The 27,147-nt window shown below is 43.3% G+C and overlaps 1 protein-coding gene across 2 annotated transcripts in view; it reads right to left on the bottom strand.

Moving 5' to 3' along the window:
* Positions 1-716: 716 nt before the first annotated feature.
* LOC149453054 (protein EFR3 homolog B) overlaps positions 717-27,147 on the bottom strand; it is a 374,094-nt gene continuing 347,663 nt past the window's right edge. For both annotated transcript variants that reach the window (XM_089688739.1, XM_089688740.1), the window contains exons 20-23: positions 22,023-22,071; positions 12,939-13,045; positions 8,627-8,676; positions 717-6,362 (exon numbers count right to left, since the gene is read on the bottom strand). In XM_089688739.1, coding sequence (XP_089544865.1) covers positions 6,257-6,362; positions 8,627-8,676; positions 12,939-13,045; positions 22,023-22,071 — 312 coding nt within the window. In that variant the 3' untranslated portion in view covers positions 717-6,256. The remainder of the gene's footprint in view (positions 6,363-8,626; positions 8,677-12,938; positions 13,046-22,022; positions 22,072-27,147) is intronic.

Here is a 27,147-nt window from a genome sequence, read left to right as displayed (position 1 = left end):
GAATGTCTTTTACATTGTTGGTCTGTGGGAAAAATGGTCCTTACAATGGTGGTCATTGAAAAGAATGCCTCTTACATTGGTGGTGATTGGGAAGAATGCCTCTTACATTGGTGGTCGTTGGAAAGAATGCCCCTTAGATTGTTTGCTCAGTGAGAAGAATGCCCTTCTTACACTGGTGGTCAAAATGTTTTCCTTGCAAACAGCAAAAAAATGGCTGTGGACTGGAAAATACGCAGGCACCATCAAATGGGAGGTCAATTAGCTTAGTTTATGGAACTCCTAGAAACCTCCGGAGGGACCCTAAGGTCCAACCAACCCTGATTGAGAATGATTGTTATAAATTGTTTCATGAACTGATGTCAAAAAGTACAAAGGGATGACCAGGAGACTTCTTCACCTCCATTGGAAGGCATTCACCCACCAATCTTAACATGGAATGCTTAGATACTCTCTCACTCTACTGATGTCTCTGGGACAGGTGTAGTGACAGTCAGAATATATCACTAGAAATAAATGTATGACTAAGAGAATCTCCTACTCTACATTTCTATATCATCATCTACGTAACCAATATACCATGTTCCACTTGGCCTAGAACCAAATGCTTTGTCTTTCCACAATATTTTCTCCTAATGCCTTTTATTGGTTGGTAATATTTGTTTACATGATAAAATTCAATGAAGATTATAATATCTAAAAAAGGACACAGGCGGAACTTGTTCAGAAGGTCAACACAAACTTTATTCATAACAACTACAAAAAAAATGTCCATTCATTTCCTACATCCATCATTCTAACCTTCCTTCACAGATAAAATGGCAACAAGACATATAGACTTTGTACATCACTCTGTATATACATATTATGAGAATGACCTGGGACATTTACAGATATCATTAGGCATTAGGTGGGTTATCATTCTATTCCCAATAACGGACACAAAAATTGGTGTTTCACTGAAAACTAGGACATGGTAAAGTGAACCTGTCACAAAAAAACATAAGCAACCAAACTGTGCATGTGATTGAATATTTAATAATCAGAGGTGACTTTTCAAGAGATCAGTAAATCCAGAGGTAGTCAAGCAAGTCTAGATTCTTCTTGGAAATGCTTGACTTGCCCCTCCCTGCTCTGGCTCCAGAGACCTTATATTGGCCCTTTAATGTGCCTAATAAGGTGGCTGGCCAATCTCAACTAGTCAATATTTGCATAAATATGCAACTGTATATATCTTTATGATCTACAGATCTGTATGACAAGGCTAATTTCTGCTTATGTATAAGCTCGCCATACCTTCAATCTGAGTTGCCCAGATTTGTGGCAGATTGCCTTTTAGGGGACAACCATACAATAGTGATATTTCATGCTAAATCATCTAGTGCATATGTCTCAAGCCAAATCCAGCCCATCAGGCCATTTGATGTGGGCCTTGAACCCCTCCTCCTCCAGACTTTGCACTCTGCTTCCCAGCGCTACCCCTAGCTTCGTACTGGCAGCAGCACAAGGTAAGGGGGATGCACTGTGAATAAGAGAGTGTAAGGGACTCCTGATGGTGGGGGGGATCTTGAAGTCTGATGTAAGGGGAGGGGGTTGGGGTGCTTTGGACACCTAGTCTTACAGATATAACTGGCCCTTTGAGGGCAACCATAATGCTGATGCAGCCCACAATGAAATTGAGTTTGACACCCCTGATCTAGTGGCTCCTCGCATATCGTGAGGATTGTATTTATGACAGGAACAGTAAGATCCTGATGTCACATAACCCTGTAGCTAGGGGAGTCAATGCTTTTTCTGCCTCTTCATAATATAAACCAGAAACTCCAAAGGTGACAAGCATCCCTTATGTTTTGGTTTAGCAAGTTGTATGGACTGCAGAGCTCAGACAGTTCCAGGAGATAAAAGAGCTCACCTGCAAAAACAAATAACTGACATTTTAGTTGGATTGATCTATGAAAAAGAGACAAAACCAGACTTATTCTTGTACCTTTTTAACGGGACTTCCTGACTAACATCAAGGACTGTCTCTACTCTTCATCAAAGTAATGAAAAATATTAGCTGAACTCCAGAACTTAGCTCCTCTTTCTGTATTTATTAACAAAAAAGACTGCATACTATCATGTCTCCACCCACAAACCAACCTTCCCTGTCATGTTTACCCACAGGGGCTGTGGTAGATAACACCTGGATCCATCTTTGATAAAGGTGCGAGTCTTGTGGGAAGCCATGGATTTAGGTATGTTCTTCTAACATCAAAGACTGATAGGGTGCCTGCTATCCAAAGTTCCTTATCATGCCTTCTAATCTTTCAATGTTAACATCTAAGAAGTTTCAATGATTTACCTGCTCAGACTCCAACCCAGTGTGACCATAAACTCCACTCACTGCGACTACAAATCCCTCCTTCAAACTCCACCACCAGCTGATGCTGATTACATTCAGGGAAAACTGTGGGTCCTTCTTTTTTTGTGGAAGAGTACCAGCAGATTTGTTCGCACCTGTATATCCTACGGACACAAGTACAAGCCCCAGATAAGGTGCACTGATCTGAGTGGCTGCAAGAAAAATGTTAGGGGGGGGGGGGGTGAGCAGTGGAGAGGGTAATCATTTGCTTCATTGCCTCTTAGTCCATGGAAGAGGCTATGGAAGAGCAGTCAGCTATCTGGGGTACCTGTATCATGACCTGTAACAAACTAACTAGGTGGAGCATTCAGAGGCAGTGTTGGCCTACAGGTTCAGAGACTCCAATGGGGACTTTCACAACCAATATCCCAGGGTTTAGTTAGTGGGGAGGCCAGGTGCAGAGGGGAGGAAAGGGTGGACACATGCAGTAGGCAAGGTTTATCCCAATGGTGTAATACAGATAACCTGTCACTTGTGTAAACCAACACCAAAAGGTGATGGCACATAACGACTTATCGCTTCCTAAAGACTATGAATCCCCAAACCAATAAACTTACAAAAATTGTCTGTCATTCACCCCTATAACACCTACTGATTTACCTATAACGTATTGGAATCTTGTGAGCAAATCCTTGACAACTGTAGCATATCCTGTCAGGCTTATGTACATACACATACATAAGCCTGATAGGAAAATATATTTCTCAACATTTTGGTGCCTTAACCCGGATGTTATGACACCATCAAGTAGCAGCAAATGTGGACCTACATATATTAACATTTTCACCTGACATCTAATACAACCATGTCCTGAGACAGAAATAGCTCCAGTTCATAAGGGGGTGACAGGTACAATTAAACTGTACATTCTATGTGCAATCTCTTTCTGACTTACCATTACCTATGTAACAGAAGGGCCTACCTAAGCAATTCAAAAGCTTTGTATGCAGTCTAGCAGGCCATTTCACTACATCTGATTGTACAAGGTCCTTTAGCACCCAAGGCAAAAAAAGGCTAACGTGCGCCCCTGTTCTGTGAACTACCTCAGCAGCATAGGTTGCAGATCTCCTTTTTTGTGTACTCCCTCCTGCTGAAGCACCTCTTGGCCCTGCCATGTGGCTAGCTTTGGACCTCATTGTATATATCAGGCCCTGAGTGTCAGAATATCAGGATTCTTCATATGCTCTCGTCTTTCTAGAATATGGAGGTGACTTTACCAACACACAATCACACAATGTGGCCAACACAACTAAAACTAGTGCAATAACACAATGGTGAAATCACCCTCACTCACAGCTTGTTGAACACGTGTTTTGTGTCTGAAGATATGTACATACACGGGTTTATCATGTAACATTATCCAGAGAGCAACAGCTTGCAGTATCCCTTGGCTACAAATAAGAAATCATCTTATACAGCTCAGGGTAGGCAGACGTATGAAAGACGATTTCCGATTGGCTAACATTGCACACCATGTTATTAGAGGACTTGTTACTTACACAAACAAGAAACTTTATGTGAAAGAACTACTAGTAACATCAACAAATACATTTGTAAAAGTTTCCCAAATACACACAAAAAATATATGCTTCACATTACCATAATGTGGCTGTGCAACCTATGTGAGCAGCCATTACTGGCAAAATGAGGCTCAAATGTGACATTTGGCAGCATCAGTCTGTGAGCTTTCTGGCTAGAGGGTTATGTGTGTGCTGGAGAACATCGCTTTACCCATTGAACTGATATTTAAAAAATATATCATCCAAAACTTTGACATATTTATGTGTGCTGCAAAAGTTATTTTAAATACTGTATGCTTACTTACAGTTTATGCTTGGGTCATACTCACACCTATGAAGTTGAACTCCTGGCGGAATGTGAACACTATCATTATAGTGGTGCTCCCCCCCTTCATGTTTTGCATGAGTTAAATGCTCACTTTTGCTTAGGGTACCAATGAAAAGCACTTCTGCTTACGTTATCCCTTGCCCCTGCAGACTCCTCCTCTCTGCATGACAGGTTCGCTGAAGCCTTTTATTCCCGCGCTCCACCCAACACTCGCAGTCCAACTTCGTCATCTACAATGCAGGTCCGACAGTCTTGCATGGTAAAAACAGGATGCCAAGGGCTCGCCTACAACCCAAAGTACAAGAGGGAGGAGGAGAGCACCAGCTGCAGGGGGTCCGAGGGATAAGGGAAGTGAAACTTCCTTTTAATGGTACCCTAGACAGAAATTAATGCAGTGTAGGGTAACACCTCTGAAAAAGTAATTTTTTTTCAGCTTTAAACAAATGTTTGAGCATGTAGGATATTTTACTACATTCCTGAGTGTCTTTTACCGTACATGTGTTACAAGGCATGAACACAAAGCTACTAAACACACATGACAAATATATCAACACTTTTGCAAGACAAAAGGCTTGTATTATAGGTAGATTGGGGGCCGTCTATCTGTATAATACACCCGGGGAGGGGGAAGGAGAGCCTGCACTCCAATTTACACAGCTCAAACATTTAGTAACACCAACCGGATATCACAAAGCAACATAACGGGTCCATTTAGGTCATTTTGCGGCGCGTCTGTTTTAAAGGTAAATTGATGCAACGTCAAAGTAGATGCTAACTGGATGACATTTAGCGGTGTATTTACTTAAGGCGAACAGACTGTGCAAGTGCATTAGCTCCAGAGCTCAGTAAATGAGTGGAACCTCTGCTGACTTCCATCATCAAATCATGTGCAAGAAAAAAATACTGTTTTTTTTTTGTTATTTTCCTTGCATTTGATTGCATATACTTTGTAAAGTGAAGCTTCCCCTCATTTACTAAGCTCTGGAGCAACTGCATCGTCTGTTTGCCTTTAGTAAATCAACCCTATTGATTGCTAAAGCATTGTGTATCATAAATGTTAACACTATCTTTACCCATAACCAGGGGCGGACTGACCATTTGGAAACTCGGGCACTGCCTGAGGGCCCGGGGTCAGTAGGGGGCCCAATGAGATGCCCCTGGTACTTTTTTCATAGGCTTTTTTGAGTTTGGGCAAGGACACAGGGGCCCCATGATCCCCTATTGCCCGGGGGCCCCATGAGTTGTCAGTCCGCCCCTGCCTATAACCCTGCTTGTATTCCTAAATCTGGCCATAGATTCAGCAGGGAATGCTAGAGATACGAACCATGTATGGGCAGGCTGAATGTTGACTGATTGCAACCCGTGGTTGCAGGAAATAAAATTGCTCCATTTATGGCCGGCTTAACAATAAACCAACCCTCATGTAAACTCAACCCTTCTTTTGCATCTCACTGGGACCTTCTGCCCTTATGATCACTCTTCCTACCCCAAGAGATACCAGCACCAATATCTCCTACTTCAACTAGCTGGTGTTACTACATGTTTGGACCACAAATGCGCTGCATTCCAAAACCTTGTATTATAAATACATGTGTAAAACACAATGGTTTTTACTCAGGGAAGTGTGAATGGGGGTTTAAATAAGCCCAACACAATGCCGTCCTCTATCACTGACTACTGTAAAGGACCCGCCTAAATCTCATTAGTGACTGACAGGAGAGCTATACATACTATACATTACAGAATTAAAGGAAGTGTCCTTATGTATCTCTTCTGGCTGTACATCCTGCTTACAAGAACAAAGCAGCTTAATGTATGGAGAGGACATCCACAGGGTTTAGTGCAAACAGAGGAACATCTGAGCATATAGCGGTAATCTGGCACCGGGTGCTGCTGGAGAGGAAAGGGAGGATTCCCGTACCAACACTGCAGGTCTCTCACATAGAGAGGAACATGCTAACGATGGGAAGAAAAGGTGGCCGTACTCTGTCAGCTCTCATTGTTCAGTCAGTAGACGCAAAGGTCAGGGAACTTCATCTCGTAGACAGGAATCGAGTGGTTCTGTGTCTGCCCGTATGCTGCCGTGATGGTGCCTGAAGGACTTGGAGGGGGGCTGCAAAATATTAGAATAAATGTGACTATATTATTATTATTATACAGGATATTTATAGCGTTATGTTTGCAAAATAAAGGTAGACAGTACATTTACAATATATTTCAAAACAGGAGAGTTAGGGGGGTTGCCTCTTAGAGCTTACAATCGAAAGGGAGGGAGAAGTTATACAAAAGAAACTGTGTGGTGATGAGTTGTACCAGTAAAATTCAGTTGCTATCTAGAGGTGGGAGAGGCTACCCTTATAAAATAAGTTTCCGGGCTAAGGATAGAAAAAGCAGGAGAAAAATACACAGATTGGGGTAGGGAGTTCCAGAGGATGGAAGATGCTCTGGAGAAATCCTAGGTGCGAGCATCCAGGACTCCAGGAGGTGACAAGAGAGCTAGAAAACAATAGTGCCCCATCATTGGTATCAGTAGGAGGAATAGTTCCTCATCATTGGTATCAGTGGGAGGAATAGTGCCCCATCATTGGTATCAGTGGGAGGAATAGTGCCCCATCATTGGTGTCAGTGGGAAGGAATAGTGTCCCATCATTGGTATCAGTGGGAGGAATAGTGTCCCATCATTGGTGTCAGCGGGAGGAATAGTGTCCCATCATTGGTATCAGTGGGAGGAATAGTGTCCCATCATTGGTATCAGTGGGAGGAATAGTGCCCCATCATTGGTATCAGTGGGAGGAATAGTGCCCCATCATTGGTGTCAGTGGGAAGGAATAGTGTCCCATCATTGGTATCAGTGGGAGGAATAGTGTCCCATCATTGGTGTCAGCGGGAGGAATAGTGTCCCATCATTGGTATCAGTGGGAGGAATAGTGTCCCATCATTGGTATCAGTGGGAGGAATAGTGCCCCATCATTGGTATCAGTGGGAGGAATAGTGTCCCATCATTGGTATCAGTGGGAGGAATAGTGCCCCATCATTGGTATCAGTGGGAGGAATAGTGCCCCATCATTGGTATCAGTGGGAGGAATAGGGTCCCATCATTGGTATCAGTGGGAGGAATAGGGTCCCATCATTGGTATCAGTGGGAGGAATAGTGCATCATCATTGGTATTGGTGGGAGGAATAGTGCCCCATCATTGGTATCAGTGGGAGGAATAGTGCCCCATCATTGGTGTCAGTGAGAGGAATAGTGCCCCATCAGCGGGAAGAATAATACCCAATCATTGGTGTCAGTGGAAGGAGTGATGCCCCATCATTGGTATCAATATTTGCCCCACTGTTAGAGTCAGTGGGAGGGAATAATGCCTCATAACTTTGGGAGGAATAGTGTCTCAAAGTTTGGATAAAGGCTAGCAAAAAGCCGCATCTGGCCCTTGGGCCGCAGTTTGGAGACCACTGGTCCAGGAGAACAAAAAAGGAGATTTACCCATCCCAGCCCTCCCCCTCAGCTAGACTGGTCTCTGCAGTGTCTTCGTCCCCATGCTCCAGTGGTCTAAGGTCCTGACGTCATCAAGACCAAAGCTGGGTCTGTAATACATTGGATGTGATGATGTCAAAGGACAGTCCACCACCAAAGCGTGGAGAAGAGCCATCTGCTGGGGGAGCGGAGGATCAGTATAAAGGATTCTCCTCTGCTCTAGACAAAATCGGCAATGCCACTGCAAGGGATAATTTTATATTTTTCCAGAGCTGGGCTTATCGCAAATATACAGCCTCTCGGAGGGTGAGCTTTAATGCTAAGAGGCCGTAGATATGCGGCTCTAGGTAAACATTTTATTGTGCTGACAGCACACTCCCAGCACAGTAATGAATGTGAACCAAAAAGCTCTCAATGCATACTTGTGATTGGGAGCTTTCCAATCATGTGACCGCTGGGACAGCAAATCACAGCAGTCACATGATTGGAATGCCCACCTCTGCCTCCCAGCATTTAGTTTCTCTTAAAGGACTGGGAAGCAACGGCGGGAATTGTTTAAACAAAACCTTTGTTTGATTGCATATTTTAGACAGTAGTGTGGAATTGCAAGGAGTCATGCTGATAGGAGCAAAGAGCAAAGTGACAGAGTTGAGCTGGGGAGGGACAAGACCTGTAAATGTTACTGAACTGCAGTGGAGAAAAAAATCAGGTCTCGCCTCCAGCCCTGCTAGACAGGATTGTGTTGTGTGGCAGAGCTGTGTAAATCTCAGAATTGGATAGACAGAAATACAAATCCTTCAGCAGGTAATACAGCTCTCATAAACCTATTTAATCTGTATATCTTGCTGTTGGGAGTTCAGCTTTAATGGTTTATTTCACAAGCTGTACATGAAGATTATTACCGTATAGTCAGCTCAAAGATTTGGTTTAGTTTACTCTGCAGCAACGAGGCCTAGAAAAATAAGAGAAATGGTATAAGGTGCAGCAAAAGTAAATTAGAAGTAAACAAAAAGCAGCAAAGAAAGAAACAAAATTTCTATGTGATACAAATTCTCCAAAAAAGTGCTGGTGGCATGACCTGTCATTTATTTATTGGAGTGACCACTTACATCCTTTTCCCCTCCTACCTTATCTCCAGTTCTCTTTCCTTTTGGTTCTCAACATTTATTTTATTCTTTAGTTACCCTTAAAATACATGCTTTAATCTAATCTTCCAGGAACCACCAACACCTGACAAGGCCCAACCGCTTTCAAACTTTTTTTGGTACCATTTCAAATCCTTTACATATAAGCTGAACATTTTTATTGGACATTGCAAGAGGAAACATAAAATAAATAGTCAGAAGGGGCAGCAACTGGGGAGACTTACTAAAACTGGAGAGTGCAATATCTGGTTCATCTCTGCATGGAAACCAGTTGGCTTCCAGGTTTTATTGTCAAAACTTAATTGAACAAGCTGAAGTTAGAAGCTAATTGGCTTCCATGCACCAGATTCTGAGTGATCCAGTTTTAGTAAATCTCCCCCAAAGTCTACTCCACTGACACCAAAAAAATAAAGGCGAATCCAATAACATATATCAAAGAGGTGCTGGGGCTTCAAAACGTATTCATTCCAGCACAAGAAAAGTCCATAATCACTTACTCTGGTAAGCCCCGTACAGTGAAGTCGTACGATTAAAAATCGGGTGACATGCCGATCTCAGTTGCGATTTACAAGACATCTGACACAGATGTCTATGCAATTCACAACAAACGTAGGGCATGCACTAGAAACTTGGTTGGAGCCGCACCGATATGACTGCTCTAATAGCGGACAATAGGGTGTGACTTGGCATACAATTTGCAAGTCACATGGCATGCAAATCGCATGCCAAGTTGCACCCGATGTGATTGGAGTGTAAGGCTGCTTATGTGGAACATGCCTCCACAGGGGGTACCCAGACAATGACTCAAAACATGTATATACACTAAAAGACCAAGTGTCTAAAAATGCTTCAGTAGCTCATAAAATTATCACATAAAAAAATCCAATGGGTTTCAGGGGCAAACATGATCTTCCTTCATCAGAGCTCAGTGATATGTGCACATGTTTAAAAGAACATGTCTCTACTTGCATATTTCAGTCCTGAAACTTAAAAGGTTAGTTTACCTTCACCCAAAAACTGCCCATGCAGATAAGGGGCATCTGAAGAAAAAAACAAACTGTGCAGCTTTGATTAAAGTTGAAAAACGTCCTCACTATAGGTGTAGGCTACTTATGTACTTCCTGAAGCTTGGCTGGAAAACTCCCAGAGACAACATCATCCTGTCCTGCCTTGTTGCTAGGATGTTGCTAAGACACTCACAGCAATTACTGCTCACCCCCACCATCACGGGAGTAAGCTCTTTCTCTGATTCAAACCCTCTTACATGTGCTCTCTCTTCCCATTAGAGTAGCTCTGAGCTCAGCAATAATGCAATGGAGGAGATAGTGGACCATGCATGCGTGGGAGTTTCAAAGCTCACTCCTGTGATGGTGGGGTTGAGCAAAAACATCTGGGAGTGTCTTAGCCAAGTACTAGCAATAAGACAAGATTTGATGATAGCAACTTTGGGAGTCAGCCAAGCTTCTGGAGATACAGAAATGGCCTACACCTATAGCAAGGGTGTGACAACCCCAACCGGGACAGGAGCTCTTGGAGGGGGCTAGCCTTCTACCCACTGATTATGACCCATGGAGAGAGCAGATCATTACATTGTTGTCCATCATTAGAGAATGAACACTGAGAGCAAGGCTTGGATTAATTCTCTGCATAAATACAATACAATATTCTCTTCTGGACTGGATGGAAAGGTGTAATAGTAAAGTGTTACTAAACCCACAACAGTGAAATCAGTCTGTATATGCAGTAAAGCATGCTTGTTATAATCACTGTGGAACATAAGGAGTTAATCCTCTGCATTGTGTAAAAAGGATGTTTGATCCTTTCTTCTCTGATCCTCCCCTTCTTCCAATGTCTCTCACATATCTCCTGATAGAACAGAGGCTAGGGACAAGCTGCACATGCTTAGTTTGGTGTGCATTGCTAGAGAGTATTTTTAATCTTGGGAAAGTGCATGTGATCAGCACAGGGCCAATCAGCACTCCCCAGACAGAGGTCAGAGGTCTTGTATCTTGCTACAGGAGAATGAAAACTCCTCCTACAAGTTTTAACCAGTGCTCTGCTGGACACTGACAGAAGTCACATTACTGCTCTAACTGCTGATGAGAAAAGGTATTCTTGTAGCAGTTTATATTTACTAAAATAGTTTCATTCCCATTTTCTGTGTACTGTGGGAGAGCACATATAGTGAATGTATGGTTCTGGGTTTAGTAACACTCTAATCATTTACAGGTTAATGGTCAGAGGAAATGTGGTGGCCCTCATGAGGACTGGGGGACTGAGGTGGTCATCTTCCCTCCCCAGCGGCAGTTCCACAGTCCAGAAGAGGAAGTGGTATCTCTCCCTCCCCAACAGTCAGCCAGAGTGAAGGATGTGGGGTCCCCAGTTGAAGCGCTGGTAACAGGGCAGAGCACCACTGGCCTCTGTCCAGCACCTCCCATGTCTTCACAGATCCAGGGAGTTGGGGCAGTCAGCCCCTCTCCCCAGCAGCATATGGAGCCCTGGAAAAGTAAAGACCTCCTAGCTGAAGTACTGGCAACAGGGCAGAGTGCCACTGGCCTCTGCCTAGCATTGAATGTGTCTTCATGGCTCCAGGGAGCTGGGGAAGTTAGCACCTAGCCCCAGCAGCAGATCAAGCCCTGGAATGGTAAAGACCTCCCAGCTGAAGAGCTGGCAACAGGGCAGAGCACCACTGTCTCTGTCCAGCACCTACAGTGTGTTCACGTCTCCAGGGAGTTGGGGCAGTTGGGTCTCTCTCCAGTGGCCGACTGAGCCCTGGAATATTAAATACTTATCAGCTGAAGCGCTGGTAGCCGGACAGCGGATCTACAACCTCTGCCCCTCACCTACCAATGACAGCTCTTCCCTGCAGACAAGAATGGCGATTGTGTGGACCGAATATGTGGGTTCACTCTGCCCGACTAATGCATGTCCAGACCAGGTGGGGGTCTGGGACCTGGTTAGCCGACTTTTGAGGGGGGAGATATGTGACAGACCACTATTTTGGCTTTTGGATGGGACCAGGAGCTAGCCTTCTACCCACTAATTATGGCCCATGAAGAGAGCAGATCATTCTTTAATGATGGACAACAATGTGATTAATGCTGAGAGCGAGGCTTGGACTAATTCTCTGCATAAAGACAATAAATCTTCCCTTCTGGAGTGGATAGAAAGATGTAATATTAATCTTGTAAAGGTTAATGGTCAGAGGAAATATGGTGACCCTCATGCGGACTGGGTTGGAGAAGCATCCCTATTTGGAACAGAAATGCTTATTAACAATCTCCCTCAAGTAATCTATGAAGATAAATTAATGACACTTTTTCAGACTGTTGGAATATTGTATGAGTTTTGTCTCATGACGGACAGATTGCACCGGTGGTGGCCAGACACCTGAAAGGCAGCATGTGTATTCCATGTAGGCACTGGATTGTCTGAGTGGGCTCCCTGATTAATCAGGTCAAAACAACCTGATGCTGAGGATTCTTGCTGTATTCTGTTTATTAAGATGGGATGTGTTTACTGTGTCCTCGTCCCACTGTTAATTGAGTTAATTGAGTCACCTATTGTTTCTGTCAGATAGTCCCTAGAGGTGCCTAAATGATGGGATTAGCCTTGTGTCAACGTCACTTCATTATCTAATCAGTGTATGATGTTTATCCCAATGTATAATATTTGTTTTATTGTTCATGCAGGTACTGCCCCTATTTCTGAAATATATATAAAAACCTCTTTTCTGTTCAATAAAGAGTTCCAGTTTGCATCTAAGCTAGTGTTGTCTAGTGTTGGGTGCAATGCCCAGCTAAAATGCCTTGGTCATGTGTCCCAGCGGCGAGGAAACAGTTCTGTAATGGATTCATCCAATCGGGGTGAGAGGTGGTCCGTCACAAAAGGCATTATCCAACTCTAGTCAAAGCTGCACAGTTTAATTTTATCTACAGGGGTCCATTAACTGCATAGGAGGTTTTGGTAAGGTGAATTAACCCTTTAAGTTTTCTCTGGACCGCAGGGATCATCCTTACGCCTTTCTGCTTTTTGTAAAGATTAAAGGTGTGTGTTTTCTGAGTCTTACCCTGGCTCCACAATGAGCAGCGATTTCCTCAAATGGAGCCTTCTGGAACTTCTCAACCACTTGCCGCCTCCGCTCACGCTCTTGCTCTTCCACAGCCACACTGTCAACTACAAGCAGTAAAACACAGTGAGCAGAGTTTGTAAAGAGGACAGATGAAAAAAAATGAAAAATGTCAAAGCAGGTTTTATTTTTGGTACCTCACTCAGCGGTCACTTTATTATGCATACCAAGCAGCAAATGATGTAGCTGCGACTCAATACATAAAGCATGCAAACAATGGCAAATGCGCTTAGGTGCTCTTTGACTGAATGTTAGAATTGAAAGGACATGTTAATTAGAGCAAATCTGAACCTAAAACGATCATCTCTCCTATTGGAAATATATAGAAGAGAGGTATGTGCTTAATCAGTAACCTGAAAATCAACCTTTTATCTTGACGTCCTCCTGGAAAACAGCATTGCACTTCCAGTGCCTACTCCTGTTTTGTAACCTCAAAGCTGTAAATTTTCATTGTGAGATCTGACTGCTAGTCTTGCCAGGTTTGGAGTGAGATTTGGTGATGTCACTGCTGTGCTTATCACTGTTCTCCTTACTGGAGGGGAAACTGTACCTGAGGACCTACAGTGTAAGAATTTCCATTCTTCTGCTTTGTTCATTATGTATATCTGTCCTTCCTCTACCTCTCCTTCTGCTTTTTGATCCTCACTCATGAGTAATCACATCACCAGTGATCAGGGGGCAGCAATGACACGAGGAAGCAAAAACTTGCTCCTCTACCAAGATGACCGCCTCTGTGCAGAACAAGGCATGGCAAGTCAGTAATGCGGAAAAAACATCAGATGCAGAGAAACTATGTGCAATACTGATAACTAGCCCTTTGTCCTCTGCCTGCCTATTTCGGGAATAAAGTAAAATTGGTGACATGGAAAGATGAAAGCTCTGGGATAAAGAAGTATTGGTGAGAAGGGAAGATGAAGGGTCTGGCATGAGTTAAGGTAGGTGACAGGGTCCGATGAAGGCTCTGGGAAATGGAAGATTGGTGACTGGGGAAGAAGAAGGCTCTGGGAAAAGAAATATTGGTGACAGGGAAGATAAAGGCTCTGGGAATAAGTAATGGTGACATGGGAGGATGAAGAGTCTGTCATGAGTTCACATTGGTTACAGGGTCAGAGGAAGGCTCTGGGAAGAGGTAGATTGGTGACAGGAGAAGATGAAAGCTCTGGGATGGGGTAAGATTAGTCAGATGAAGGCTCGTGGAAAAGGTAATATTGGTGACACGGTCATCTGGTTAGATGGAGGCTCTGGGATGAGGTAAGATTAGTGAGATCTCTAAGATGAGGTAGACTGGTGATAGGGTTAGATGAGGGCCCTGGAAAGAGGTAAATTGGTGACAAGGGAAGATGAAGGCTCTGGGAAAAGGTAAATTGGTGACAGGGTTAGATGAAGGCTCTGAGAAGAAGTAAATTGGTGGTGGGGTTAGAGAACAGTTCTGGAAAGAGGTAGATTGGTGACAGGCAAAGATGAAAGCCCTGGGATAGGGTAAGATTGGTGAAAGAGGTGAAGGCTCTGGGATGAAGTATATTGATGACAGGGTTAGATGAAGGATCTGGGATGAGATAAGAATGATGACATGGGAAAAGAAAGGCTCTCATATGAGGTAGATTGGTGGTAGGGGACAATGAAGGTACTGGCATGAGGTAGATTGGTGGCAGGGGTCAATGAAGGTCCTGGGATGAGGTAGACTGGTGACATGGTAAAAATGAAGGGTAAGATTGGAAGATTCACAGCATGAATGTATGATGACAAACCAGCTGGAGTTGCTAGATCACTATCAAGTCTGTGTGAGGCTACACTTCCTATGCCTTGTTGAATCCATGCCATAAAGAATTCAGGTACTAGTCAGACATACCAATAAAAGCAACCACAGAGTATTTCACAGCTCTTTGCAACATTGAAAAAAATGAAAATAAACAAAGATGAATGTTATAAGATTAAGACGCTGGAATGCAAGATGGGAGAAAAAAATCGTTCATCTAATGTAAACTAGAAAAGTTTTTGCTATGTTTAGAGGGCAACTTTGGATTTCTGCATTGTGGGTGAAGTGGAGCAAGCTTTTATCACTGCTGGGTATTTATTGCAGTATGAAACCTATGCAGGAAGGTCTTATCCCTCTAGTAGAAAACCGTAAAAGGCCAAGTTTAGGTTTTGGCTAAGCTATTGTTGTTACTGCCTTTGAGCCTCCATATAATTCTAGACAGAATCCACTAGCAGATATGGAACAAAGAAACACTGCATCAAGTACCTTCTAGTGGATTCTTCACAACAATGCAGTATATGGAGGACCCGCGCCCTGCCATATTATGTATTCTCAGTTAGGTCTAACCGCTACAATTGCAGCAGCAATCTCCTACTGTGTTTTCTTTCTATTTTCTATTATCCTAAACATTTTTGTTTATCTGCAACTGCAAAGTCCTACCATACAGCACTTTGATCATGCTCTCTATGCCCCTTGACAGTAGTTGGCAGTGGTAAATGAGCTTTTAGGATCAGGTGATCTTTTCTTTGCAGTCCTATTAGCCCCCAGCATCTCAAATGTGATGTTGCCTGTAACAGCCTGACCACACAGAGCATCCTGGGCAAGATCCTTTAGCACTCAGGGAGTAAAGGCCAGAGTGCCCCCTCCCTATCCCCCCTAATTGCATGGGTTGCAGGCCCTGTCCTTTTGGCACCCTCCTACCACTGAAGTGCCCAAGGTGATTAACATTTCTGCCTACTCTTTGGCCTGACCATGTTCGGGACATGCTTCCATGGGCATGTTTACCTGTGAAATTGCCTACTCTCAACAATGCGCACACAGGCACCTTAAATTGCTACAATAATGTCTTGGATTAAGGACTTCACGTGAGAATACTCTGCATTCTATGAGTTAAGGGATTAAAGAACAAAGGCAGCAAGTGCAAGAAATTAGTAAATTGTCAATGATAAGCAGCGAAAAAGTTATCTGCATTTATCAGCAGCCAGAATCCAGAAAACACCCTACAGTACCACTGGGAATATACAGTATTTTTTTCAGCCAAAGCAAATTTGCTCTCTCTGCTTCCAGTATTGCCAGTCACATGAAGAGGTCACAGAGTTCCTCTGTTGAAACAGGGCTTCTCAGATTGCAGAAATAAATGTCTGGGGTGGAATAGTGCATTACAGTAATGCATGCAAAAAATAATGAGATTTGTTCTGCACTGTACAAAGCAACCACATTCTGGGTATCGTTATATGATATTGCTCCCTGCAAGGAGACGATCGTTGTTCATGGTTGCATGATCTACTTTATAAGCGGGATATTTTAATTCCTTGCTTAATACCCCGAATTTGAAAAAAAAAAATATAGAAATAAGCAGTAGAACTGTATTACCTTCATTTTCTTTTTTTTTTATAATCAATCTTTATTAACATTTTCAGATTATACAAAAGTATCACCAAATATGTTCACAGTGACCAGGTAAACAAACAAAAACAAGAAACTAGAGGACATACAGCAGCAGATATAAACCATAAATGTTGATTGTAAGCCCTACACAAGCTGGGTACCATTGTTACCCAGGAACACAATTCCTCTAAAAAAAAAAGAAAGAAAAAAAAATGGGGGGGGGGGGGGGATTAGGGAAATAAGGCAGAGTAAGAAAAATCCCCTGCTCTAGGAACAAAAAACACCCAGGTGGGTAAAACAACAAAATCAAGGAAATAGTTGCGTCCAGTAGATGGGGAGTGATGCTCTTTTTATGCAACTTCACAGAAGATGAGGTCACGTGAAAGAGGAGGCAAAGGGAGGTCTCTCTGTGTGGCTTAAGGTCAGTTTCTGGATCCAAGGAGTGATTGCATCCCAAAAGGCATTAATTTTGGGGCAGATCCACCAAAGGTGAAGAAATGTACCATGTTGATCGCAGCCTCTCCAACAGCGAACATTGGCAGTGGGAAATATCTGCGCCAAACGGGATGGGATTTTATACCATCGAGTGAGAAATTTATAAGAAGACTCTTGGATACGGGTACTGATGGAAGAAGTACGCGTCAATTTAATAATCCTATGTATCTGAAGTAGGGTAAGTTCCAAGGCCAGTTCCTTTTCCCATTCCCTTATGTAATACGGAACCGACGTAGAATGCATACTCAACACTAGTTTATACATTTGGGATAATAAAGGTCTAGAGTTTGGGTTTCTAGTGCACATAGATTCGTATGTCGTAAGGGTATGTCTAGGTCGCGGCTTAGGGTCCAACCCGGTTAAGAAGTTAGTAGGTTGACGGTGCCTCCAATCTGCAAGTGGAAAAGTCCCATACGTAATACATGGATAGGTAGGGGGTACCCTGAGGGGCAAATCTGGCACAGGAAAAATCTCCATCCACTCCCCAGGAGCGAAAGAATCCAAGATCCTTTCCTGGTGGGAACCAAGGATAACCCCCCAGTGGAGCTAATGGGGATGTCCCAGGATCATATAATCCGGACCCATTCATTCTATCCCACACTGCCAATGTGGTTCGAGTCAGGGGTGACGTCCAGTCAGAGAGTCCTCTGGAAGCAGTTGGGATCCAAGGGATACCCGCTAGATTCCTCCCCGCAATTGATTTCTCTAATGAAACTCACAGTTTAGTCGGGACATCATGCTGTCAGTTTAGAATGCGCACCAGAGCCATGTCCGGGAGCCCTACTCAACCATCCTTCTTATGTCTACGTAAGATGTCGTGTGCCAACCTAGGGTGCTTATCATGACAGATAAAAGTAAAAAATGCCCTACAGAGCCGTTTAAAGAAGGCCTGGGGCAAGGTAATAGGTATAGTATATAAAAAGTATATAATCCTTGCTAGGATCGTCATTTTTAAGTCACTCACCCTGCCAAACCAGGTTAAGGAGTGGATCCACCATTGCTGTAAGTCCTTTAATATGCCAGTCAGCAATGTGACGTAGTTAAGGTCATATAAAAGTTTAGGGTCGGGAGAAACCCCAAGTACGATAAAGAGTCCCTCCGCCACATGAAGGGGAAAGACTGTTGCAGCGATTCAGACAATGGGGGGTGGAACATGGATGGGAAGCACAACAGATTTATTATAATTTATTTTAAAGTTGGAATAGATACCAAACTGTTGAAGTTCTGTCATAAGTACCGGGACTGAGATATGGGCCTATAGTTGGCACAATATTAAGGGTCCTTGCCTTGCTTTTGCAATATGGTGATATGGGCCAGGAGAGCCTCTGGAGGCAATGGGTTGTTAGTGGCGAGTTAAAATAACTACAGATTGGGCTGGCAAAGATAGAGAAGAATTTCTTATAATCTTGATTAGTGAAGCCATCCAGTCCCGAGCTTTTGCCCAAGGAAAGGGCAGCAAAGCCTTTCCCAATCCCTCAGCAGTCATCTGGAGTTCTAGTTCCTCAATAATATGAGGGGAAAGCAGGGAAAGCGGAGTCCTGTATGTAGGCCTGCACAGTAGTAGTCTAAGTCATGTCATCCACAGTAGGGGAGTTGGTAGGGAGGTTGTAAAGAGAGGCATAAAACTGTTGAAACAGTCCATCGATAGCATGAGTGTCCTCCACTTGTCCATTCTGTGTTGTCAAGCCATGAACATGACGTATAGCCTTCTGTTTTTTTAATTGTCTAGCAAGGAGGCAGCCACATTTGTTCCCACGTTCATAAAAGCGATGGGCATAGAATCTACGTTTGTCCCTGGCTCTACGGTCTAAGCAGTGAGAGAGTGTGGTGTGCAAGGTTTCCAGCGCCTGAGCATCTGAAGGGTCAAAGCATGTCTTATGTTTAAGTGCTAGGGCATGAATTTTATCTAACAATTCCACAATCTCCCTCTGTTTTTCTTTTTTTAATCCTAGAGCCATGGGCTATCAGTTCACCCCTGAACACGGCTTTGTGACCTTCCCAAATCACCTGTGTAAACATGTCTTCAGGGGAATTAGTTTTGAAGTAAAACTGTAGTGAACGAAAGACCGCTTCAAAAACAGTTGGGCCACCCAGCAGGTTCTCATTAAGTCTCCACACCTTCTTTGTCTGGTAAGCAGCTGGGGGGCGAATAGACAACATCACAGGAGAATGATAGGAAATTGTTATGGAACCAATTGAAGAAGAAACCACATTACGCAGTTTAAATTGGTCAATAAAAAAAAGATCTAGACGCGAGTAGGAATCATGCATCTTCGAATAATAGCTGAAGTCCTTATCTCAGGCATGTGTCACCAGCCAGCTGTCCACCAAGTGAAGAGCATGTAAAAGCTGTTTAACATGCTTTAATGCATGGTAAGATAGAGACGTTTTGCCAGAGGACCTAGACAAGAATACAGGGCAATATTAAAATCACCCCCCAGAATCACCACACCTTCCCTAAAATCCATCAATTTTTTAAGGGTAGTAGATAGGAAATTAATACTATGGGAATTCGGGGCTTAAATCACTGAAAAGGTATATTTATGACCATGTATTAAACCTTTGAGAAATAGGAAACGGCCCCCTGGCCTTAGAAATAGGGGATGTACTATGATACCATTGGTCAAAAGTCACAAGAGGAATGCAGAGAGTGGAGTTGGCAGTGAAGTGCTGTCTAATGCAAGAATATAACATCTGGGGACAGGTGACGCAATTCCCGCCAAAGGCAGCCACTCTTCTACGTGGAGCAAAGCCCCCGAACATTATAGGACAAGATGTTCAATTTTCTAGCCATGGTAACAGCATAAAAGGGGTGCACAACCAACTATGTATAGCATACTTCTCCTTCAGATTAGCAGGGCTACATACACTGAATAAGCATTATCAGACAGATGAGTTTGGATCCTTTCAATCACCCGGATAAAAAACACATCGAACCAGTGAAAAAAACAAAAAGAGAAAAAGAAAAACAATCATTGTTTTGTTACTGTACTGTCCCCCACTATAATGTACAGCGCTGAGCAAACCTGTTGGGGCTAGATAAGTACTGTATAATAATAATAATAAGGTCCGCAGGGAAAAAGGCATGATACCCCTGGAGAGAGGGAAGGAACCTCTCACCGAGGGTGTCACCCCCACTGCAAAATCACAACATGTAAGTCCTCCACCAGAGGACCTGCCTAATGTGGGGGAAATGACCAAGGACATAGCAAAAACATCACTTAGCAACCCCTGAGCAAATCCAGTAAAATATAACAATATACAAAGCAGTGAAATCAGCAGCAGTGCATAATAGTTATGTTTTATAACAGTGCAAATAATAAAAGCATGACCAACTGTTATAAAACTAAGTGCAACAATAGAAGACCCAAATGCAGATATAAAGTTGACAAATGCATTTCCCGTATGAACTATCGAATAACAGCCATACCAGAAGTTTAATGAGAATGCAGTAGGCAAGCAAAAAGGAGAAAAGCACTTGAATCTAACCACAATTGTCAGAGCAACAAGTGCGGGAGAGGAACCTTACTTAAGAGATCAAGGGTAATCATGCTGCGGGAGAAGAAGCAGAGTCCAGGCCCCTGCAGCCTGTGCGGTTTCTCCTGCGGTTTCTAGAAGACGCTTGTTGACAGCGATCCAGACGTTGCGGAAGCGGGATGGAACTACTGTATGCAATATCCAGTCTGGGAAATCAGTTGGTGAAAGTTCCAGTGTTGTAAGAAAGTGCGATAGGTCATCCTTAGTATGCAGGATTGCGGTCTTGCCATTCCGGGAAGGGAAACCCCATCGGTATGGCACGTTCACTGCACGCAGGGCATCTAGCAGGGAGCGAACAGCACGCCTTTGCATGAGAGTCCTCCTGGATAAATTTGGGAAAAGGGCTATGCTGGCACCATCAAAATCGATATGTGGCAAGTTGTGAGCAGCTTTCATGACCGCTTCTTTCACAGAATATCTATGCAATTTGCAAATGATATCCCGTGGTTTATCCGCAGCTTGAGGAACAGGTAGGAGGGCTCTATGGACCCTGTCCAATTCAATCGTTTCAGAAGCAGAATCACCCAAGACTTGGCGAAACAGGCATTGCACCGTAGGTAACAGGTCAGGTGTGCGGGTTGCCTCCAGAAGGTCACGAATACAGATATTCTGGCTCCTATCTCTGTTCTCATGGTCATCCAATTTGTCTAATAAGGAGTTAAATACATCTTCATAGTGTATAACGGTCTCCTGCAGTGTAGTAACAGTCTGCAGAATTTCTTCATGATTGGTCTCCAGGGCCTCTACTCTATTCCCCAGGGCCACAGTGTCTTCCCTGATCCCTTCTATAGCCTGTTTGCATGAGAGCTCTGAAATGTTCCCTGATGTCCCCGTCAGCATCTGCGGTGTTAAACTCCGCTAGAGGGGGAGACCTGTCCACTGAGCAGGAGGGAGAAAAGGGACTAGGGCACAGTACCTGCGAGGAGGTGATGGTGCAGGAGAGCCACCACTGTGAGCAGGGGAGAAGTGCTGTGAGGCCTCATGTCCAGGCACCATCTTGGCTGCAGTTCTGGAGCCGGCTGGGTGCGGGGTGAAGAATGTCTGGGGTGTGAGGAAGTGCAGTGTTTAGAGAGCATAGTTTGGGGAGAGCAGGGAGGCTGAAGATTGCGCTGTGTAGAGGCATTTACCCAGAGCCAACGAAACTCAGAGCCCAAACATCTTCACACCATGCCACTAAGGCCTGCTTTAGCTGCTGACAGAGGTTCCTCCCCTGAGGTACTGGCTAAGACAGCAGAGCAACAATCTGCACAGTAACAATGGACAAACTATCACTGAAGAAGAATCCTGATTGATAGGTCCTATGCACGCCTCAGATTGTTGTAGCCCCTCCTCCCCATTTCTGCAGTTCTGTATTACCTTCATTTTCAGTGCTGATTAGATTGCACTCATAATAAAACTTACAAAATAAGAAAAAGGCTGTCATAATGATTTGGGCAGGTAGACAAGGTTGGGAACCCAGGTGCAAAAATTTCTCTTTGTCTACATCTAGAGTTTGCCAGATGTAGACAAAGCCGATAACCAGCCCACCTAGTGCAAAAACCTATGAAGCACTATAGAATAAAAAAAAATTGCAAAAATACTACAATTCCCCTTTAAAAAAATAATGCCGATAAGTTTGGTTCACTCACCTATTGCTTTTTTTAACGTCTCAAACGTTATCTCTTCTGCTGGAGCTTTCTGATAAGAGAAAATGAAAATAATTCACTATGGTTAAAAGAAAAACAGTACGAGAATTTCTTAGTGAGAAAACATAAATGCAGCATAAAACCATGTAAAGTACACATATAATAAGAAATAAAAATGTTGTGTATCTAAAGCCCACTTTTTGTCTCTGCTGGTGAGGTCCACTCTTTTAATTGTCCTGATGACCATTTTTATTGTGATAGGAAATGATGGGAAATCCAATATTTTGAGGTCTGATACCAGAAAAGGAATAAAGGGGAACTCTCCCGACAGAGATGCCTGCTCTTGTGGACACTGACTTACAGGATCAGAGTTAAGCTGTATGCAACCCTATGAACAAAACTGTAATATATTGCAGCTGTAGTCCATGTAGTGGCTCCATGATTTTGTTTTCAGGCTTTTTCCTTTATTTTCACCAGGTGATCCTGCCAGTAACGCATTCCCTGTCCATTTGTGTCTACACCGGTTTCTCCATCATATCTATAGAGGCATGGCTGTTTACCAGGCTGCACTTCAAACATGCCTGCTTTTGTTCATTTCCATTACATGGTGAACTGGCAGGACTAGCAGTTCACACAATAAAGATAAAGATGCTTGTGCTTTCTTTTCAGCTTAGAGGAAGTGACAAGGGCACAACATTTCTGGCAGGATCAGGTAAGCTGCAATATACATTGTGTGTACAATTATTAGGTAAGTTGTATTTTTGAGGATTTCATTATTGAACAACTACAGTGCTCTCGATCATGAATCCAAAATGTTAATAAATCTCAAACCTGAATATGTAAGAAAGTAAAGTGAGGTTTTGTCTTTCTTACGAGAATATCGATGTGTGCACAATTGGGAAACGGTAAGTGTGAAGAATTATTATGCAACTAAATGAAAAATGAAAATATTCCCATCTCACTTGTTTATTTTCATCTGTTAAAGTGAGAACAATAAACCAACAACTCAAAATTTACAAATAAACATTTCTGACATTTTAAAAAAAAAAAAATCATTGACCAATATAGCCACCCTTCTTTTCAATAACAGTCAATCCTTCCATTCACGGAGTCTGTCAGTTTCTTGATTTGTTGACGATCAACTTTTTGTGCAGCAGCAACCACAGCCTCCCAGACACCATTCAGAGAGGTGTATTGTTTTCCTTCACCATAAATATCCCATTTAAGAAGGGCCCACAAATTCTCAATAAGATTAAGGTCAGGTGAGGAAGGGGGCCATGTCGTTATTCTTTCACCTTTAAGGCCTTTACTGGCTAGCCACGCAGTGGAGTACTTCAGTGCATGCAATGGAGCATTGTCCTGCATAAATATCATGGTCTTCATGAAAGATGCAGACTTTTTCCTGTACCACTGCTTCAAGAAAGTGTCTTCTAAAAACTGGCAGTAGGTTTGGGAGTTGATTTTTAGTCCATCTTCAACCCGAAAACGTCCAACTAGCTCTTCCTTAATAATACCAGCCCATACCAGTACCCCACCTCCACCTTGCTGGCATCTGAGTCGAAGTGGAGCTCTGTGCCCATTACTGATCCAGCCACGGAGCCATCCATCCGTCAAGAGTTACTCTCATCTCATCAATCCATAAATTCTTTGAAAAGTCGGTCTTCAGATATTTCTTGGCCCAGTCTTGACGCTTCAAACTTATTTGTCTTGTTCAGTGGTGGTCAGGTTTCAACCTTCCTTACCTTGGCCATGTCTCTGAGCACTGAACACTTTGTACTTCTGGGTACTCAAGGTAAGTTGCAGTTCTGGAATATGACAGCACTGGAGGATAATGGGTTCCTGGGGGCTTCACATTTTATTCTTCTCAAATGTTTGGTAGTTAATTTGTGTCTTTGTTTGAAAAACACGCAACTCTGTTGACTATTTGCAACATAACGTTTGATGGTTATGTGATCATGCCCCCATATCTTAGAAATTTCTAGAGTGCTGCATCCCTCTGAAAGACTTTTTACAATTATTGACTTTTTAGAGTCAGTTAAATCAATTTTTTGGCTCATTTTGCCTGAGGAAACAAAGCTGCCTAATAATTATGCACACCTTGATAGAGGGTGTTGATCTCCTTAGGCCACACCCTCCCTCATTACACAAATACACATCACCTGATATGCGTAAATTCAATAGGCATTCGAGTATATACAGCTTGGAGATGGACAATATGCATAAGAATGATGATTCGGTCAAAATACTCACTTGTCTAATAATTGTGTACACACTGTAGTACTGGTTTGTTTTTGGATTTAGAAATGCTTTAACTCTATATTGTAAGCTTAAAGTGTATCTAAACCAAAAACCAAAAATGCAATACATTGCAGCTTACTAGTCACCTTGATGTGGTGGCTGCAATAGTTTTCTTTTTTCAAGCGTGCTTTATTTTCTATAGTGATCCTGCAAATAACACACTTTCTGTCCCTGGATGGCTATGTCACCCTTCACTGTTATCTACAGTGGGAGTCATGGCTATCACCACAGACTGCTCTCCTGATATGGACTGAAAATATCTGCAGTATGAAAAAAGAAAACTAATGCAGCCACCACATCTAAGGACTAGTAAGATGCAATAGATTACATGTTTGTTTTTGGGTTTAGATATGATTTAACTCTGTGTTGTAAGCTTAACTTAGCCTAAGGGCTACTTCCGATAGGCTTAGATGGGCAAATGCAGCAAGCTTTTGACATCAGTTTGACAGGCGTATGTGACCTGCATTTGACATTCTTCTGACCTGCTTCAAGCCAGTTTTGCATTCCCATTGTCTTGTATGGGAAGAGATACAGTACAGCATGCAGGCCTTTACTATGTACTGTATAAGTAATGGTATATACAGTATATAAAAAAAGGAACATTCAAATACAGTACCACTGACTAAGAAAGAACGGCACCCCAAAGGGGAGACTTTCAGAAAAAAAATATACACCAAAGTTGTCTTTTCTGACAAGACAGGAAATGTTGACATAAGGTTTTATTGTGTATATTTGGTATGTTCAGCTTTCATGTTTTTGTATATTAGTAATAGAGCTTTGTATGTTAATCAAACAATTGTGAAGGCTCTAAAGCAAGGGTAGGCAACCTTACAGAGGTGGAGATCTACCTGAATAACATGGAAGAAGTCAAAGATCACCGGCCACAGTATTGCCTCCTCACACCTGATTTGAACATCTAATTTCCGTACTACCATTTAGCAATCGTATGCATTGAACGGCAATCATGGATTCAAATCAGATGGTGAGGAGGTAACATACCACCTCCTCATATCCTGTCAAGCACATTTGGATTGTTTTCAGAGAAGCAGCAGTGCCTGCTGCACTTGTGAATGAGCCCTTAGGGCTTGTTCACATAAAGTTGGGAAGTGGTAAAACCCTGTGGCCGATTCACGGTTTTACCTCCCCCAATCCCTCCCCCCTTTTGCTGCTGAGGCAGCAGCCAAAGGTGTACACGTGCCGCAGAAGGAATTCACCCCCTGTTGCTTTTGATGGGTACTGCTGCCCGCCAATCGCAACCCATTCAAGTAAATGGGGCCACAGTGCAAGCGCCCCACAACTGCATGCTTCTGCGGGCTCCAAGGGGTTAAAGTAGGAGGTGAGAAAGCAATACAATGCTGCCTTCTTTAACCCCTTGTTTGCTGTACTGCACAAGGTTTCAGGGCACTTGTAGAGCGGCCTCACTCACTTGAATGGGTCATGCTTGGCAGGTGCTACACCCACCAACCATGACAGGGTGTATAACTCCTGCTGCGGCTGTGACATGTGTACACCCCTGGCCACTGCAGCTAATGAGAGTGCGGTTGGGGCGGAGGTGGTAAAAAGTCTTAACTATGGGGTTTTACCAACCCCCCAAACTGCAAATGTAAATGAGCCCTTGCTGTTCTGAGCCTCCTATGAGGCTGCTTTCACACTGATGTACTGCGGTTTACCCACACCGGGATGCAGCACAGTACATCTGTGACTTTCCTGAGCTAGCTGCACTGTGCCATAGACTTATGTTATATCCTGCAGGTGTGGAGCACTTTCAGAAAGTGCATCAAACCCGCAGGATATAATAGAAGTCTATGGCTAAGCACAGCAAACCCCAGGAAAGCTCCAGGTACACTGCACTGCACCCGTGGTGTGGGTAAACCGCAGCACATCAGTGTGAAAGCCGCCTCATACTATTCTGTCCAGTGTATTGCTTTATACTGACCTGAAGATCTCTTCTTCCCTGCTGCTGGCACCACTCTGGAGGCTGCTAGCCGGGATAAGAGGTGGAGTGCGATTGGTATCACTGGTATGGGACAGGAGCCGGCATTACAGAGGAGGCATCGGCTCATGCGGCTCTTGCTCCCTACTGCAGCCCGAACTTTACAAGTAATCCCTCTGCATTGCACTCTGATACTCTGGGATGGTGGGTCACCAAGCCCAGACTGCGATCTACCAGTCACCTGGCCGTGATCTACTGGTAATCTATAGGTTGCTGACTCCTGTTCTAAAGAAAACTAAGCCAAATGATATATCCAGCCATAATTCTCTTTTCTTAATAACCAGTTGATTTAATTAGAATGTGATAGGTTTCCTTTAAAATGAAGAACAAAACTACTGCTCTGTTCCTGCTAACAAACTTGAAGAAGGAATTCTATGATCTTGCTCCACATGACAGAAAAAGGGATTTATTTATTAAAGGCAAAAAGTCTGTTTACTTTCAAGTGCGGTGGGTCCAGAGCTTAGTAAATGAGCAAAAGCTTTGCTGACTTCCATCATCCAGTCATGTGCAAGCAAAAATGCTGTTTTTCTATTTTCCTTGCACCCAGCACGAGTAGGCATTCCTAGGCACAATCCTTTTGTTTTGTTTTTTTCTGAGCTTGGATGGTTCGGAGGTAGGTGAACATATATGGACTCAAGTCTGTTTACATTTACCTGTCTATAGACCTCCATGCAACTTCTGATCAGGTCCGACTGAAGAACTGCCAGGCAGACCTGATCAGTGTGCCTGTGTGAAAATGGCCTTAAGCGGTTTCTAGTCAATAATTGTATGATGTTCATCATAATATAATCTGACTCCCCCTCATCTTTCCCCCACAGGTCCAGTGAATGGCCTGCA

The sequence above is a fragment of the Staurois parvus genome, unplaced genomic scaffold (genome assembly GCF_062004578.1).
Source record: "Staurois parvus isolate SC_StPar_1 unplaced genomic scaffold, SC_StPar_1.0 ptg000453l, whole genome shotgun sequence".
NCBI lineage: Eukaryota > Metazoa > Chordata > Amphibia > Anura > Ranidae > Staurois > Staurois parvus.
The sequence above is the reverse complement of the archived record's forward strand: the minus strand, read 5'-3'. Positions and strand labels throughout refer to the sequence as shown.